Source organism: Numenius arquata, chromosome 6, assembly GCF_964106895.1.
Source record: "Numenius arquata chromosome 6, bNumArq3.hap1.1, whole genome shotgun sequence".
NCBI lineage: Eukaryota > Metazoa > Chordata > Aves > Charadriiformes > Scolopacidae > Numenius > Numenius arquata.
Genome location: NC_133581.1, coordinates 25,624,665 through 25,642,609, shown reverse-complemented (window position 1 = coordinate 25,642,609; position 17,945 = coordinate 25,624,665). Strand labels below are relative to the sequence as shown.

Genomic DNA, 17,945 nt, shown 5'->3' with positions numbered 1-17,945 from the left:
AGGCTTCTAAATCTCAAATCAAGTGCTCTTCAAAGCACCTTACTTCTCTTGAGATAAAAACTTGAGGCAGGTTTTTCTATATGGCCTATTCATCAAGTATAGTCTACTGAATTGTTGACATTTCTAAACACTAAAGGGATTTTAAAGATCTTATTGCTCTAAAGAGACTTACTTGTAGTGGGGAGAAAAGAATTGAAATGAAAAAAATACTGACACATGAAAAGTACAGAACTAAATAACTGCTAGAAACAACTGTAAAGCAAATAACTATAATTTGACATATAGTTTCTGTACAAAACACATTTTTGATGTAGGAATTTGCTCAAATGTTCAGTCCTCCCCCCCTAAGTTCCAGATAAATAGTAATGCTTATTTTAATCTCAATTACTCACAGAAGTCTTGCATTTAATGTGATACCAGTTTCTGTCATTTATATTTAGTATATTTGTTCCGGTTTACACTGAGTCCTACTGCCTTAGAGTAATTTAAAAAGGAATTAGCGTGACCTGTCTTTTAACCTTTCCCCAGAAACTTCTTATTCCTTGCTTAAACTTCCGTTAGGGTAGTCAAAATGACCACTTGATCACCAATGCCATTTTTACATTTTTTTGGTATAAGCAATATCACTCACTGAGTAAAAATATGCCACAGTGTGTTTTCATACCAAACCAGGTTGATCCAATATTACGGATATTAAATTACACTTCAGTGATTTCTGAAGTCTAAGATTATTTGGTAGTAATACTACAAAAGGCTTTGTTAGCTGGAGTTTTAAACTGTAGCGCTCATGAGTCATGGGGGATTAGTACTGAAAATAAGAGATACTTAAAATATGAATTGTGTCCACATCTTCACCTGTGAGTTACAGGAACCAAACATGCTTCCTATATCACTGCCAGTTTTTGGGGTGAGAAGACCCAAATGATAGCAGAATGTATAGCAGAATACGTTAGCAGAAACGTATTTTTTTTCTCTTCTGGCCTGGTTTTGCCATAGTGTGGAGCATCTGACAGCGGCATTTACCATTGCAGACCTGAAGTTTCTAGCTTGTGAAAAGCTGCAGACATAAACAAACTGGTCTTCTGTTTAGCAGCCTTGTTTGTAGATGTGCAGAATTTTGTAAACCAGCAATACATTTAGCTATCTAAATGATACTTGATTTTAAAACAGAGATTAGTAATAATAGTTTGCACTTACATAGCACTTTTTCATTTCTCTAGCACTGTTTTAAAGTGATTGAATAATTTGTGTTTCTCTACACATAATAATCCTGCCAGGCAGACTCAGAAAATACCTGTAGCAAAGACGAACTTGCCCATGCATGAAAAGCAAAATAATAAAGAAAAAAAAAAAAAAAAAGAGATTAAAAGCTCCAGAAAATTAGTCTGCTTTAAAAAGCTATTAAATTGTTCCTATCCCTGAAGCTTTACAAATGTGCTAATTATTGTGTTCTGGTCATGTAATATGTTTCTGCAGGAAGTTAAGGCGCTTTCCTGGTGCCGAAGCCCGTGTGCCGTCTGGGGGAGGGACTGGTGAGCCATGTAACCCGGGGTAATGAATCTTCCCTTTGGGCAGCGCGTGCTTCAGGTCTGAACGCCCAGAAATGCTTCACAGATGTGCTGGGCTGCCTAGCAATGGAAATTTTCTAATTCTAGCTGACCTAAAAAAGTAAATAGACTACTGAGCATAGGGCTACTCCCAGTGTAAAACAATACCCCCCCCAGCTAGCATTTACATTTTGCCCCCCTGTGCGCTCCTTCTTCATAACCAGCAACTTGCCAAACCTGTGACACTGGTCTCTTGAGACAGAGGCATTCAGGGACATATTGTATGGGTGGCTTGAGTTGTGCAGTCGAATGTAAAACAATCCAGCTCTCGCTGTCTCAGTGCTTTCTGGAGTGATGCTGCGTGCCTTGGCGAGATTCTGTAGGTAGACACATGGGCTGTTATCAGTAACTCGTATGCAGTCATAATTAATGTGTGCACGTGCGTTTGTCCTTACATTTTGTGTTTGTACACACAGCTTCTGCAACTGACGTGTAGGAGGAAATCAGCATTGCCAATGTGCACAACATCCAGAAAAACGGCCGAGACAGCAGCGGGGCAGCCCACAGCTGGGCTGGTCCAAATTCTCGGAGCAGCTCCCGTTTTCTTCTGTTCTTCTTCAGAAAGCACTTCATTAAACTCTAAATTTCATAGGATCTATAGAGACTAGGTACTGGAAATCAGTGGAAACTTGTAGGCAATGGGTATTTTAGCAATAGCTGGCAGAACTGTTCGGAAGTCGGTTTGCATTTCTGTTGTCTCTCTTTTTTGAGTTGGCAAATCAGGCATTGAAATGCACTCGTAATGGAGACTTGCCGGTGTGAGTTACCTGTCTTGGAGCATAACCTCTCTGTGAAGTGTTGAAATCTGTCTGGACAATTTTATCAAGAGGCAGAATGCATTTTATCAGTTATTTGTGTTGTTGCACACCCTGAGATAAAATGATACTTTTTAAATGGGCCTGTTGATGAGTTTTCTGAAATGTAGCAAAATATTTGAACTGAGACAGAAGCTTGATAGTGAACTTTAACAGGTAGCTTTGGATGCGAATTCAAACATTTGGTTAGTTTTCCAACTTAGCTGAAATTTTAGAGGGTGACAGTAACACTGCAATATGTTGGAGCTCCTAGAACAGATGCTTCTGTCTCTGATTGCTGTGTCTCCCTCCTCCTCGCTTACACGGCTTTTGTTTGTACACAGTGTCTTCAACACTTCTCAAGCCTCTCAATAGAGAGGCCCAAGTTGTTGTAGAGCAGCGCGGGCATCGCCAGCAGCTCTGGAACATTTCCAATGAGCCATCTGTGGTTTGATAGGAAATCTGTACTTTGTGGCATATTGCAATGTCATTCAAAGAAAGAGGAGATATTAGTGGAGGCACAAACTCGATGAGAATCTTCATATAGTTGTAGGACTTGACCTTTTACACTCCAAGTTAAGAATTTAGTTTAAACCGGTCATCCAGGTTTCCTGAATAATCAGCAGAGATGGGCAAGCGCTTGCAAGGATGTTTTATCTCATCCCAAGTATATAATGCAGGTTGGACTGAATGTCTGACTTGTAGACAGCTGTAATAAGGTTGAATTAATCTGTCAGGGAAGAGAATGTGACATTAATATTAGCATCCGTCCAGACTGTCCTGAGAGCCCTGGAATTACTCAGACTTGCATCACAGGTCCCAGGCTCCTCTTATGTAAGCCCAGGGAAGAGAAATTCAGCAAAAAGAACAGATCTACAGGAGAAATGTTAGTCTGCTTGCTTTGGACATAGATCATAACATTGGACTCATGAACTACTGTTTAAATTTAGAACAGAATTTCCCTTCAGCTTTTAGACAGTCTCAACTATAATGCGCCTAGATAATATATCTCCTTCTATCCTCCTTCTTTCCCTTTCTTCACTACATCTTCTCTTCAGCCCTTTGTCACTTAATTTCTTCCCTGTTCTCTTCCACTTGCCTTTCTATGCAGGGTACTCTTTCTCATAGAACATTTTTTCAGTTAGAAGGGAAAAAAAGCTTTGGCATTAATACAATATGTATATATCACGACACTTTTCATTCTTCCTGGATATTCTATCTTTCAGTTCTTCCTTTTTACCCGCTTTGTGTATTCAGACTGTAAACTCTTCAGGACAGAGAGGGTCTTTCAATATGTTCTTGATAAGAGCAGGATCAGTAAGTACTACAATAGTATGCTATGTAAATATTTAGTACAGTTCTGGTTGTAACATTACCGTGTATTTCTCTGAATTTTGAATCAGATGAGCATTTGAACAGCTGTAGTCCCTGGACAGTCTATAACCATCACTGATCAATCCAGCCCTTTATAACATGGGGAGCTTCTTCATTATGCAGAGACTACAGTTACAATTTGAAGTGGGTCTGTTACTTGTGCTTGTGATTTAGAGCACTCCGTGGTGCCAAACGTTCAGCATTCTCAAGCATCAGAGAAGATAAATCTTGCTGATATTTTTATCTTTCCGTTGTGTGCCTTCACATGTAGCAAATAGTCTTTAACAAATTTGAGAGTTTTTCTTTGGAATGAAAGAGTTTGTTCAGACAATTGTCGTTTCCTTTCCTGTTGCTGAAAAGTAGTGACTAATGCTGCACATGCAAAAACCCACCTGTCTCTACTCACATGTTACTGGAACTTCTTCAGCCATCTGAAATCCCCTAGGGACTCATTTTACATAAACATGTACAGAATAGAATTCCATTGGTGAAAATGATCTCTGAAAGATTTTCGCTTTGCAACAGCCAGTGTTTAAATAAACTGAGTTTTAAATTCAGACTCAGGAATTCAGATTTTTAAGTACTTTGCATAGTTTTCTGGTCAGAGAACAGAAACAGTACCATGTGGCACATCCAAATGAATCAGCACAGTTTGAATTTAATTCTCCTGGATATTAACATATCACTTCTGTAAAGCAGATACACAGGAAAGCTGCACTGAAGAGCACATATTAAGATTCAGCATTCTGAAACGTAAAACAGCTTTTACAAAATGTGTCACAAAAGGAAACGAGTTTATTAGTAGTTCTTAATTTTGCCAGGTGTCTTTAAAGTCACTTTTTAAATAATCTCTTTGTAGTATTGGAAACCCACAACAAAACCACTGTCCTGCAAATGAGGTGAAAGTGAGAATTATCGTAGTTCTATTTTATACTCTGTAAGTGATGGCAAAAGAGAGTTTTATAATTGTGTTCAAGTATTTTAAGTAGTATTAGCTATATATAAAAAATTATTTTCATATTATCAATGTGTCCTTTAGCAGACAGACAGGGATATGTAGGTAGAAGTATATTTATCAGCTATTCTTAGTGGAAGTCTTCTCTCAACGCCTGATGTTAGCAATAATTAATTTTGACGGCTCAGATTATGCTTCAACTTAAATAAAAGAAATAGGAAATGCATATGGTAGATGTGCTTATTTTAACATGGGTTGATATAGTTGTGATTAGTTTTAAGTCAATCACAGTTACCTGAAAAGTAGAAAATTTTAGAATGCTCTTTTTAAAGTCAAGTCTTTTGTCTTTATAATCAGTTTAGAAAATGTATCTATTGCTGTGATTTAAAAATGGTAATGTAGCATCTGTACAAGAAGAAACTGAGTTCATGTCCATTTTAAAGAAAAATAGTCACCAACTGGTTTGTCTCCTGAATTTGTTAAAATGCTGAGAAAACTGTAATGTGAACAACAATGTAGGAGATTCATAGTAAATGTTTTAAAATAGTTTGTCTAAGACCTAAATGCAGTTATGGGAGGATAGTTTGGCACCATTCTCTCCACAAGATGAACTTTATAGATTGTGAGACACTAGTTGTAACCAAATTTCAGGACTATCATATGATTTCTGCCTGACAAGGTTCGCTGCTGTTCGCCTGACTTTCCTAGTCCTTGCTGTGAGACCCTATAATGTCTTCAGTGGTAAAGGGCTTACTGTGAATTTACATTAACTCAGAAGTATTTTTAGATTTTGTGGCAGTAATAAGAATTTTATATCTTTTCATAGTGGTATTGTCAGATTTGTATGTGAGTTGTTACAAAGTTATGTCGATATAAGTGTTATGTCACTCCAATAGACTATGTGTCATATAAAATATAATTCATTTCCTCATAATACACATATCTAATGTCCTTTCCCCCCAGCCTGCCTGTGAGGTCTTATTCATTATCAAAAAATCTATTTCCAGTCAGGTAATGGTGACAATCACTTGACAGTTAGATGATTTTCAAGCAGGAAATGGGGTTCTTCACTCTAAGAGGAGGTTTTATAAAGCTGCTTTACTAACCTCTTGCAGATTTCTTTTTAAAACCCACCTTTTTCATGATACCTGCAAAAATGCTGACATGTTTTCCTAGATACTATGTTAATAGAAATAATTGCTAGCAATTATAAATGAGGTAATAATAAAAAGATAATAAAAATAATAGAAAAAAAGGAAAACATAATGCAAGGGGTGTATTATGGGCATCATAAGCAGAAGAGCAAACTGTAACAGGAACTCGGCCTCTGTACCATGGACTCTTGTGTGGGCTTTATGGAATGGCTTTATCTGCTTCAAAGAGAAATAAGTAGGATATAAAGCTCCCCAACTAGGACTCTGCATCTTTCATTTTCCCAGCATTCCTAAAATTCTTCTCCCCACCCCCCTTTTCCCCTTAAACCAAATCCCTTCGGCTTTGGTGACTTCAGTCTTCATGGAGTTGTAGCAAATGGAACTAGAAGGGATCTAGAGAGGTCATTAACCCATCTCCCTGCCCCTAGGCAGGGCTGCAGCCGTAGTAGACTAATAAGCAAATTTTCTTGTCAAAGATCCAAATAAATGGAACTGTAAAGATTTTTTTTAAGTTTAATTTTGGGAAGTTTGGGCTCAGTTGTTAGAGCTTCCTGTAACTGTTAGCAGAGTCATAAGGTTAACTTCAATGGAATTACTTTAGTATATATCAGATTAAGAATGAAGTACCACCTCTTTTTTTTTATGAGATTCAATGATTTTGCATCACTCATGTTATTATATACTTGTTTGCTACAGTATTACACTTATAATAGCTACCAAAATATCATAGTAATTTTGCAGTAAGAAGAATTACTTTGGGTTTAGATTTTTGCCAGTATATGTATATCTGCTTATCATACCATGGCTAAGCATTTTGATTTTTTTTATTCCTTAAAACATTTTTCAGCGTATGTGATTTTAGTAGCCCTCAATTAATTTTATGAAATTTTGCTGTATCTTGAGTGTCTTCCACCTCAATTATTTCCAAATATTTCAGCCAGTCTAAAAACAATCTGTACAGACACACATTTCCTCAAATCTGAAAAGTACTTTTATGAACTGATTGTTGTTTATACTGTGTAGGTGTAATACTGGATTTCACGAGTTGCCTCCACAATGCAGTGCCAGTAGATTCCTCAGAAGAGTGTGTGTAGCTTATGTGTATCGTTGAATAGTAATCAGTTCTTTAACGTTATTTCTAGTAGCTAGCTCTTTGTTTACCCTGTCGTTGGTTACTTGGGTTCAGTCACACGATTTTTACTTTATTTTCAACACCTTCTATAGTCAATTAAAACCTGCATACTGTTCTATGCATTTTGTAACCGAGGTATAATCAACATCAGGAGAGGTCATTAGGAAAACTGCTGGTCAGTCCTCTTAATACTGAAGAGAAAAAAGTTTTACACTGGAAAGCCTGTTTTTTATAATAAATGTGTAAAACAGTCCCCTTGATACAATAAGCTACACTGGCAAAAGCACCTGCTAGTATTTTTGTCTACTGGGGATTTCATTGTTTCAAAAAAAAATAAGTTACATCCCAAACAAATGTACTAGCCCACTGGATGTTCCTAGAATAGCCATGACTTGGATCTTTACAAGCCAGTCCTACAAGGCAGACCAGTGTCAGAAAACCATCAGTGCTGTATTTGGTCCTCAGGTCTGGGACTGGACTAACTGCTCACTGTCCCTTCTGGCCTGTCATTTTACATATTCTTAGCTTCCACTTCAACTTCTTTTTTTTTCCCCATTCAAGAACAAGTAAAGTAATTAGAAGTTTTCTTCAGGCAGAGGGAGGAGCAGAGGCAAAGTATGTAATAAGTTTTGTCTGAACTGTTTTCCTTTCGTAATGCATGCCCTAAAGCTGTGTGCTTAGCTGGGTTCAGTGTGATTGTTCCTATCACCGCAAAGCCTTCGGGACCTGCCCCAAACAGAGCAGGCGGGAAGCACCGGCACTCACTCGCGTCCTGCCCCTTCCCGAGCGATGCTTTGTGCAGGAATGGCCTTCTTCCATAGCCAGGAATTCCGTCATCGAGTTAATGAAACTTAAAGTCTGATTCGGCAGGTCACAAGTTTAAACCTTTCTGACAGCCTGCATGGGTGAAAATAGTGTGTGATCATGTAATTATGCACACTATAATAATGCAAATACACAATTAACTTTGCGCAAAGGAAGTTTACTCCAGCCTTCCCAAGTTTTTACACTGACAAACTTTACCTTTCTTTGATACAGGCTTTAAGAAATTATCACAAGGAGGGCGATTATGGGATCCTGTTTTCGCTTGCATATTTACTTTTGCCAGACTGTGACCATTTTGACTTAAAATATTGTTGCCCTGCCAGCTTGCTGTTGGCCACAGGAAGTTTTGTGTTTATCCGCACGCTGAAATGTGTTAGTGAAAAACCTTCAGTTATTTAAAAGAACAAATGAAAATATGCAATTTTATGTCTGGCATTTATGCCAGGGATGCGTTTGCTGTCCTATGAAAATCCAGCTCTTTGGCCCCGGCACACTCAGTGCTGTGTATCCAGCGTGACCCTTTCCCAGGGATGTACCTGCTTTTGGGACTGGGAGGCAAGCCAGTGCCTGTTGGCGGGGGACACCAGGGCAGAGGAGAGGGGCAGGGGTGGAAAGGAGAGGACAGAAAGCAGTGCCAACAGAAGAAAGAAGGGCAGACCAAGAACAAGAGGTGGGAAGAGGAGGAGGACAAAATAGGGGGTGAGGAAGACAAGGGGCTGAGGCATGGAAGTGTGGCCTGGTGCTGAATTTGGACCTAGACATTAAGAAAGGGAGGAGGGGATATAGAAACAGGCAACAGAAACCCAGGACTGGCAGGAGCAGGAATGAAAAGCTTGGAAGCGTAAAGCTGAGACTGGCTGGGGCAGGGGCTGAGGACTGCAGGTAGCTGGAGAAGGGGCATTTTTGTCATGAAGACCAGTTGCAGGATGGGAGGCCTGGGTACCAGGGGCTGGGATTGCCAACGTGAGCAAAATGAGCCTGATTCTCATCCGACTGATAAGAGAAAGGCAGATTGAACAGGGTGGAGGTCACAGCCTCAGAAATAGCAAAGAAGTCTGTCCACCAGGAAACATTTTGTCCTAAACTGGGACTTTCAATGTGATTGTTTCTCTGTGGTCAGCAAATATCTGTGAAAATGTCTGATCGTTCTGTAATGCTGGTGTTCAGAAAGGATCACAGCCTATTCATGCTCTCACTTACTGCCTTAGTTCAAGTGACTGCAACATCCCTACTGGTGCCAAAAATAAAGTCCTGTTGTTTAGCCTATGGATGTCTGTATAATGGCATGCAATGAATTTCCAGTTTGTTTGTAATTTACAATTTAGAATATTTTGTGATGGTGTTAAAACACTTAATGGGATTAATATTGCAGCAATGTTTATGTTTTTAAGCTGCACACAGAAAATGTAAGGAATGATAGTTTGAGATTTCTGTTCAGGCTTTATTCAGAGGTAGTCTCTGTGTGTGTATGCTGTGATTCAGATCTTAATGGCAGGATAATATTCAGTTGTTTTCAGAGGACCCCAGTGTTGTTTATTGTTCAGAATGCTTGTGATCTGAGGATGAACGTGGCATATGCGGTGAAATACGCTTCCTGGAGAACCAGCAATTTGTTGTAATGTTTGAAAATTGGGATTGGAGGGAGGGCAAGGATTGCAAGAGGGATGGTCTCATAATTAAGACGATTGAAGGATATCATGGAAGGTATGATGTGTCTCTGCCTGTACCACTGAGCTTCTGCGTGATCATGTCGCTTCAACCTAGCATTTTTATTTCTGTACTTGTATATTTTGTCTCTCGCTTCCTGAGCGCCTGACTGGGGGTTCTTGAAGAAATACTCACAGCTGCAAAGGAAGTTAGCATTTGAACATGTGAAATGCTGTTAAACATTCTGGAAAAGCAAGTTCTAAATGCCTTGGATTGTGTTTCTGAAATTAGTAGATACCTTTTGCCATGTGTTTTATGTGCCTCAATTTCCTGTCTCTAAAGTGGAGGTAACTTTGCTGCCTTATCTCATGAGAATATTAGGAAAATAACACAGTTGGTATTTGTGAAGCATTCAAGTGCTATATGCTGGCATGTGCTATTGAGAAGCCATTCCGTCTTCAGAACAAGGTTTGAATAGTGTACAATAAATACATCAGAAAAGTTCAGAGTAAACAGTGGCAAGAAAACAAAATACTGAATAGCCAGTCACTAAATGAGCAGTGTGCATCCTCTTCACTGCATACAATGGGGGAAGAAGAGTATATGTGTGTATAATGAAACACTGTATCATAACAAATACATCCGTAAAAGCCTAATTCAGTCCAACCATCCAATGAGGATCTTTAATTTTTACTTTTCCCATTTGAGTCTTTGCAAATTTATAAATATTCTTCTACCTATTTTCTGTTTATAATATACATTAGTGAACAAACACAGAGTTGACTAAGCAGCTGTATAAATATAAGAGTTTTTTTTCCTTTTGACCACACTTTAAGTCCAGGCCAGTGTGACGGGGTTTACAGTTGTACCCCATCTGTGATACTGGTTAATCCCTGCATAAGATGAGTTTGCTGAGTCTTGGTTCTGTTCGCTCTTCATCACCTTGCTCTGAATCCATTTGGCAGACCTAGCAAAGAGGTGAGTAGTTGCAGGAAGAAGACAGTGGTCCTACATTCCCCCTAGAGGAAGCCACCTCTTCTGCTCCCCGGTGAGGGCAGAGAGACGCTAACAGTGAGCGGGAGAAGGTTGGATTAGTTCACTTGTCTCTCCACCTCCCACATACCAGATACCCTGTACCCTGCTAGCAGAGTACTCTACACTTTTTTTGGACAGAAAATGTGACTGAAAGAACTGCCAAGTGCTCCCCTGCACTTCCCGACTTTTCCTCATCCTTCGTTTTCCAGTGGTTACAGCCCCCCCCCTCATACAGTCCAGGTTGTACATAGGCTCTCTCCTAGCAAACGCTTTTCTCAGCAGACAAACAAGATAGGCACATGCCCTCGGTTATATTGTAGATGTAGAAATGAGCCATCACGGACCACAGTTCACATCCACAGCCATGCTTAACCTCCTTGGGAATAATTGGAAGTGAACAATACCATGCCACAGCACTGATTTTAATACAGGGAAATATAAGAGCTGCATAGTCACTAAATGGTATATATGGAGGGTGGGTTTTGATAAATAAATTGTGCTTCATGAGCGAAGTGCTACACATAAATACATACATTTCTCCTATTTTAACACTGAGGTATGTCTTCTCACCCTGGGCACTGGCTTTCCTAATCCACATGCGTTACTTTATGCATTTCCTTCCCTTGGAGAAGATGACAACCCAGCACACGTTCTTCTCCCCGCACTGCCCACAGCCAGGAGTGGCCGGTGGTAGGATGCACTTTGGAGCACCTCTCAAGTTATGCCTAATTGCACAATCTCAAAGCCTGCAATGAACTGAACAGTCAGCCTGCTGTAAATTTCTTATGCGTTTGAATTTAATTCTTATCCTACGAAAGCTGCAAAGGTATTGAATAAAAGGCAGCTGTATTTATGTGTTGTGATAAAAGCAAAAACATAGCAAAAGCAGAGAATAAGGATAGTTCCACACAACCTCCTAATGCAGTTTTGCAGCCATTACTGTTACCCTGTTCCCTTCAGAAGCATGTGCGTTTTAAGAGAAGAGCCACACAGTTTAGCTTTTGCCTACTAAATCTTTCAAGAAATGTGCTCCTTTCATGATACCAGTTTCATAAATTATTGCACTGTGTAGACAATGCTCAACTGTCTCATCTGACCGGCTTTCAGTACCTCACTGTGTCCAAAAGCGAGCCAGTAATTAACCAAGTAAAGCCTCAGTTTTACATTAATTTTCACCTTACTTTACAAAAGCTATATGGTACTGTCATGTCTTTTATATATCTCCAGCATAAGAGATCCTCAGAGGGAGAGCTGAAATATTTTTGTCATAGTTGAAAAATAAGGTTTATTATGCAAGGACTGTGTGCATGTGGACAATCGTGTAACCTGTGTCTCGGTTTCCTCATCTGTAAAATAGATGTAGTGTTCCTACAACTCGCAAGGGATGGCAAGGTTTGATTAGCATATATGATTGCCTTATATAAACGCAACTGCTATCACTGCTTGGTTTTATTAAAAAATGGCAGTAGAATATGAAGATGAAACACCCTAGCAGAATAATGCTGCAACCAGGATGAGCCCTCTCCATCTTCTGACCATCGCATCATCTGTTTTCAAACTCTGCCACAAAGAATGCGTGTTTGAAATAAAGCTATACTTATATTGTAATGCCATAGAAATCAAAGGAGTTGATGTAGGGGCTAACATACAGGAAAAACATTTGTTTTTAAAGGAAAAATGCCCACAGATACAATTAAATTCCTTGAGCAAATTTGGATTTTGTTTAGAAAATTTTCATGAGGAAAAATCTATTCCAATTTACAGAATCCAGTATATTGAAAATATACAAAACTGTTTCCAGATCAGCCTAAAAGAGTGTCTGAGAAGTGTTTTATTTGCATGAGTAAACATTGATCAGTCTGGAAAAAGACTGCATTTTGAAATATGCTAAGGAAAATAAATTCTACTGCAATTATTCTTTTTCTTTTCTCCCCTCCCTGTTTTTTCCTCTCTCGCTTTCTTCTCTCTCTCTCCCCGTCTCTCTCCCTCTCCCTCCTGAAAATCTCCTGCCACAGCGACTGCATTTGCCTCCAGACTTGTCAGACACAGTGAGCCGCGCAAGCAAACAGGATCTGGCAGAATCCGCCAAACTGCTGAGCTCAGGATGTGGTGCTATGGCCATCGGCAAGAAGCACCTGGACTTCTAGTGATTTCTACTTAGCAGTTTCACTCAGATTTATCTGACACTCTAATTATGAGTGTTAATGACTTATATAAATATTTTCCTTAATGATTTGACCCAGCAGTCTTTAAAAATACATGTTATCATATAGTGCATTTTTTTTTTATTTTTTCTGGTTTCTTTGTACTAATTCTGGGCTTGTTTGCATTTTGCTTTTTGTTATAGCTTCTGTTGTGTTGGGTCTTGCCATTGTTCAACTCAATTGGAAACATACAATATTTTGTTCCTTTCCTTAAAATATGAAAATTACGCTTTAATTTCTAGATCTTTTTTTACAATAAAAACAAAGGGATATTTTTCCCAATGGAATTTTTATATACTTGCCTTTCATATTTTGTATGAATAATAAGTTGGACAGTTATTGAAATAAAGGAATGAAACTAAGCAATTCATTGTCACATGTTATTCCAAAAGTAAACTACACAGTTATGCTTTTAAAAACACTCATTTTTGTAATTGAAATAACCTTCTTAAATTTCAGGAAATATTTACATTGGTTTATTAAATATGTAATAATAAATTTAAAATATATAAGATAGTTTTATTCTAATATGCCAGTAATTAAGCATGGTTGTTTTTTGAATCTGAATATGTTCTAGATAATTACTTTGCCTTATGGCTTACTACATGCATTAAAATGCACTTGAATGGCATTTACTAACCATAGAGAAAAGAATTGATTTCCTTATGTAGTTCAAAACAGTAATCCTAAACAATTGAAGTCAGCACTATGAAATTATGTCAACAGACATAATTCAAGATTGAAATTCAAACCGACAGCTACATTAATGCTGGAAAACCAGAAGAGTGCATTTGAGCTCAGGGAAGAGTATCACAGCATGCTGGTCTGAAGCAGGGCACAATATACAAGTAATTCAGGCTTCTGTACTCTCAGATATAGTATTTGTGAACTTCTGACTATTTTGTATGTATCTCTGTGTATATGTCATCAAACAAAGGAACAGTGAAGCAAAGCTGACCTGTGAATTAAAGTGGTTTGCATTCTTTCTTCTGAGGCTGACTTCCATTTTGAAAGGTAATATCTTCTTCTCCGCAGAACTTCCAAGCCACCCAGCTGTAAGATTGCATTACAGTTTCAAAATCTAGTCTTTATAATAGTATATTACATGGCTGGAGTGAAATTGACTCTTCAAAGAACATGTTAATAGGATGCAATAATGGTAACTTATTTTGATGGGTTTGGAACCAAGAGTTGGTTAAGTGGTTTGCTTTTTTTTTCTGCAATTCAGGTTCTACTTTATTTTTTTCTTGACAACACTGTGTAAAACAAAGACATAGCTTTTAAAACTGTCTAACTAATATGATGAATGTCAATCACTTAAAAAACTCCACTGTAGCATAAACACATACTGTATACAGCTTTTATTCTGAATTAGAATAATTGAATCAATGACAGTGATTTGCCAGGATGTCAAATCTATCCATCATATCCTGTCACTACCAGTTTATTTTTTGTGATCAAAATCAAAAAGACTACTATTTTGTCATCAGCTATTTCATTAGTAGTAACAATCAGGTTTTCTCTTCTATATTTTTTAGATATGCCTGTTATATTTTTTATTTCTAAAGACACAAATCCTTTTTAAATCTTTTCAAAATAAAGTTTCAGAACTGAACTGTCAGATTAATAAAGCAAAAAGACATCTACTTTCCTATGCCAATATATTTAAAATATTATCATTGATGTCTCAAACATTTTTTCTCTTTTTGTATTATGTGTAACATTGAATGGAAGTTCTCATTAGATACTTAACTGTGCCTTTTGAAAGCATGAAATAATTTAAATACGATAGTTATTTCTAACAAAAATGAAGTTTTACGTAGTATGTCTTTTTAATGTAAATAACACAAAACACAGTATTTCTTTGTGAAATATAAAGTCACAAGACATATAAATTGCTGCCAACATACTTAAATAGGTCATTGACTTAATACAAGGGAGAAAATATCATGAAAGTCACGGTCGATTTCTAGTTAACATATTAACTGAAAATTGTTAGTGAGTAGTGCATGTATTGCACGTGTGTGTATGTGTGTCCTATGCATGTATAAGACTTCAATTTCAAAAACTTCGGTATGTTAATATTAAAGTTGACAAATATTTTGAATAATAAAAGGAACTCCGTCTGCAAATCTGGATTTTTTTTTTTTTCTGAGTCACTAAACATGCTTTGTAAAATAAGTGTCAGAGGATACAGATGTACAGTGTTATTTACCCAAGGCAAAAACATGGAGCAAAATTTCTCTTCTTTTATTCCAAAATATCCTATCGGTTACAACAACAGATGACAGTGACTCGGTTTATCCAGTAAAATGATAAGTGAAATAATGCTATGGACGTGCTACCTAATAGTATGTTGATATATAGTAGATACAGTGTAGATTTCGGTTTTTGCACCAAAAGGAATTTTGACTTGGGAAGCCAGAGAAGTGTTTACATGGTGATCTTCTGTGGCTTTTCCCCATAACCGCTCTGTGACTGTCCAGCACCTGTGCACAAAGCACCCTTCGGTTCCTTCTTCTCTTGATTTGAAGACAGATACTTAACTGAGGGGCACAGCTCAGGTAATCAAAGAGTGGGTGCAGCCTCTTCTGACGGGCTGTTGCAATGTGCTACCAGCTTCTTTTTGCATCTTCAGAGCCTCCTTATTGGCTTGGATGGAAAATCTGTGTGATCCCTACCTCTGCTCAGAGGGCCCTTTTCCCTAGAGACGGCGGCAGTGTGAGGGGATTTTTTTGTTTGTTGCAATTTTTTAAGCACGACTTCCTACTTTTTAGCAGGCTACAAACTGAAACCACCAAACTCAGCAGGGAAACAATAGATTCATCCCAGTGAAGACGTTCCCAATTCAGCACGAGAACCTGATCTGTACAGAATTGTGACACACAGTCAAGAAAGCGGCATGAAATTTAGAACGTTGTGTCTTTTAATATGTCAAATAAGAATTCTTTATATAATTTCTGTTGTGCTGAGGTTTTCAAAATATAAGTATTTGGAACATGAGAAGAATAGTATGATAGATTAAGTCTTTTTCTATGTTTGTAAAGAAATTTCAAAAGCAATTTCAAGGAGGCAGCTGAATTCAATTTTCTGTAACAGTAGCTACAAGCATCTGGAAATGGGCATTCAGCTACGCCACTGGTTTCATCTTTAAATTTAATATAAAATAGTGATGTTGTTCCAAACACAGCTTTTGGAAAAATGCAAAAGTCTAATTTACAAAAATCCTTTACTATGCCAATATTGGAAAGTGAGCTATTAATCAAGTTTTTCTGAAACCACGAGGTTGTAACACATCCCTTTAAAAATGGATGTATATTACAAGTATTACATACACAAACATATGCACATACTAAACCAGTATTTCTCCAGGATTATATATTAGCAAATTTAATAACATGTTCTTCTTTTGCCTGTTCTGGAGAAACATCATCCATAACTACAGAGAACAACAAAAATAGGAAAGAAGATGCTTTTATGCCCTTAAGAGGTAGTGGAAGGAAGTACTATCCCCCATGACATCTCTTGGGGTTTTTCTTTTCTCTTGTGAGCTACCAGAGTGCAGGGCCTACATTTCTTTTTTTAATCATGCTGAGCACATGATGGTGCTTATTCAATAATAAATGTACCTGTGTAGAAAAAGAATGAAAGTGAATCTCCTTCATCTTAAGAAAAAAAGGCAACTCAAAAGGAGAACAAAAAAAAAACAAAAAAAAAAAAAAAAAGAAAGGAAAAAAAAAGAGAAAAGAAAGGGAAAAAAAAAAAAAAAGAAAAACAGAAAGCAAAAATTCCAACACATTTTTTTTCAGTTTCTAGTCTAATATAAGCAAATCTTAGGCTCTTTTTTTTTTTTTTTTCCAAAATGTTTCATTAATATAGTGGATGCCTACATCTGTATTTCAGCATCTGAACAGATACACGGATTTTTCAGGAGTGCTAAGCATCATGCATCCCGGAGCATCTGCTGAAAACTTGGCTGCTTATTTAAACTCTGCCTTTAAACAAATTTGAAAGTTATTAGGCACTTTGAATTAATTTGCAAAGCTTCTGTTCATATCAAAACAAAGACATCTTTTGTGCTTTCTATATTTTTTTGTGCCTGGGTTTTCTGATGCTGTAGAGCTTACTCTAAAAAAAATCTTCCAGAGAGGTCAGTGATGGTTTAGACCAGGAGCAAACTGATAGGATAGGTCCAATGGATCTTTTTTTAAATGTTAAAAATCTAGAGAATTTGTAGCTGCATATTCCTCTATAAAAAATGTATTTTAATGTCTTCTGGCATTGAAGATAAATGTTAAATCCAAAATGTAGCAAGAATCCAAAAAAGAAGTCTTCATTCTATGCTGGCAGAGTTGGAGTCTGAACGTTCATGACCTCAGAATGCTCTCAGCTCTTACAGCATCAGAGGCATTCTCTTAAAAAGTATTGAAACAGGCAAATTTCAGTGCACTTTCAGCTACTTTTTTTTTTTAATCAGGTTGGAGCAAACGCACTAAAGAAAGTTCTGGCTAAATTTCATGGAGTTAGACTTACAGAAGAACAGAAATGAGGTCTGGTTTGGGTTTAGATATCAAATCAAGCAGTTTTCAGTCCCAATATTTTGGGAAAGCATATTGCGCAGCGAAAAAGCTGTAAACTTGTTTAGACTATGCTGCTTGAGTGAGGCGTTTCTGCAGTTCTTAGTATGTATTTATTTATATTATCAAACTATCTCAGAGCTACTACTCATAGAGCAGGACTGTTTTGTGCAAGGAATCATTCTTGGCCTGGGACTTGCACCACTGCAAAACAGCTTTGCCTTCCTGACCTGTTTTAGATTAATAGGATGGGGATCATTTTAGCAGGACTCGATGCCAGTTCTAGCCCCATCGTCTTCAGCTAGCAGCCATGGCTGGAAACTGCAGCCCCAGCACTTGATTCCTGACCAGGGGAGTTTTAACGGGTCCGTTTCCTCTCCAGGCACATGCAACATCTAAATGTGTCCAGCAGATGAACTGGTCAGACAACAGATGTACATCTGCTCTCCATCGTGTATAACGGAACTCCGGCCACCAGCGTGGCCATGCGCTTGGACAAGCTAGACTAACGAATAAAACTGAACTCAGCCAACACCAGATAGAGAGTGACAGGCGGAGGAAAGTGTGTGGAAGAATTCTTCAGCATGGTGAAATTTCCATTTATGGTGCTTCCCAGCCTACGTCCAGGATAGCTCAGCAAT

At 37.9% G+C, this 17,945-nt stretch overlaps 1 protein-coding gene across 1 annotated transcript in view; it reads left to right on the top strand.

Moving 5' to 3' along the window:
* ELP4 (elongator acetyltransferase complex subunit 4) overlaps positions 1 to 14,855 on the top strand; it is a 145,729-nt gene extending 130,874 nt beyond the window's left edge. The window contains exon 10 of the mRNA XM_074149418.1: positions 12,539 to 14,855. Within this exon, the coding sequence (XP_074005519.1) occupies positions 12,539 to 12,670 (132 nt within the window). The 3' untranslated portion in view covers positions 12,671 to 14,855. The remainder of the gene's footprint in view (positions 1 to 12,538) is intronic.
* The last annotated feature ends 3,090 nt before the right edge of the window (positions 14,856 to 17,945 follow it).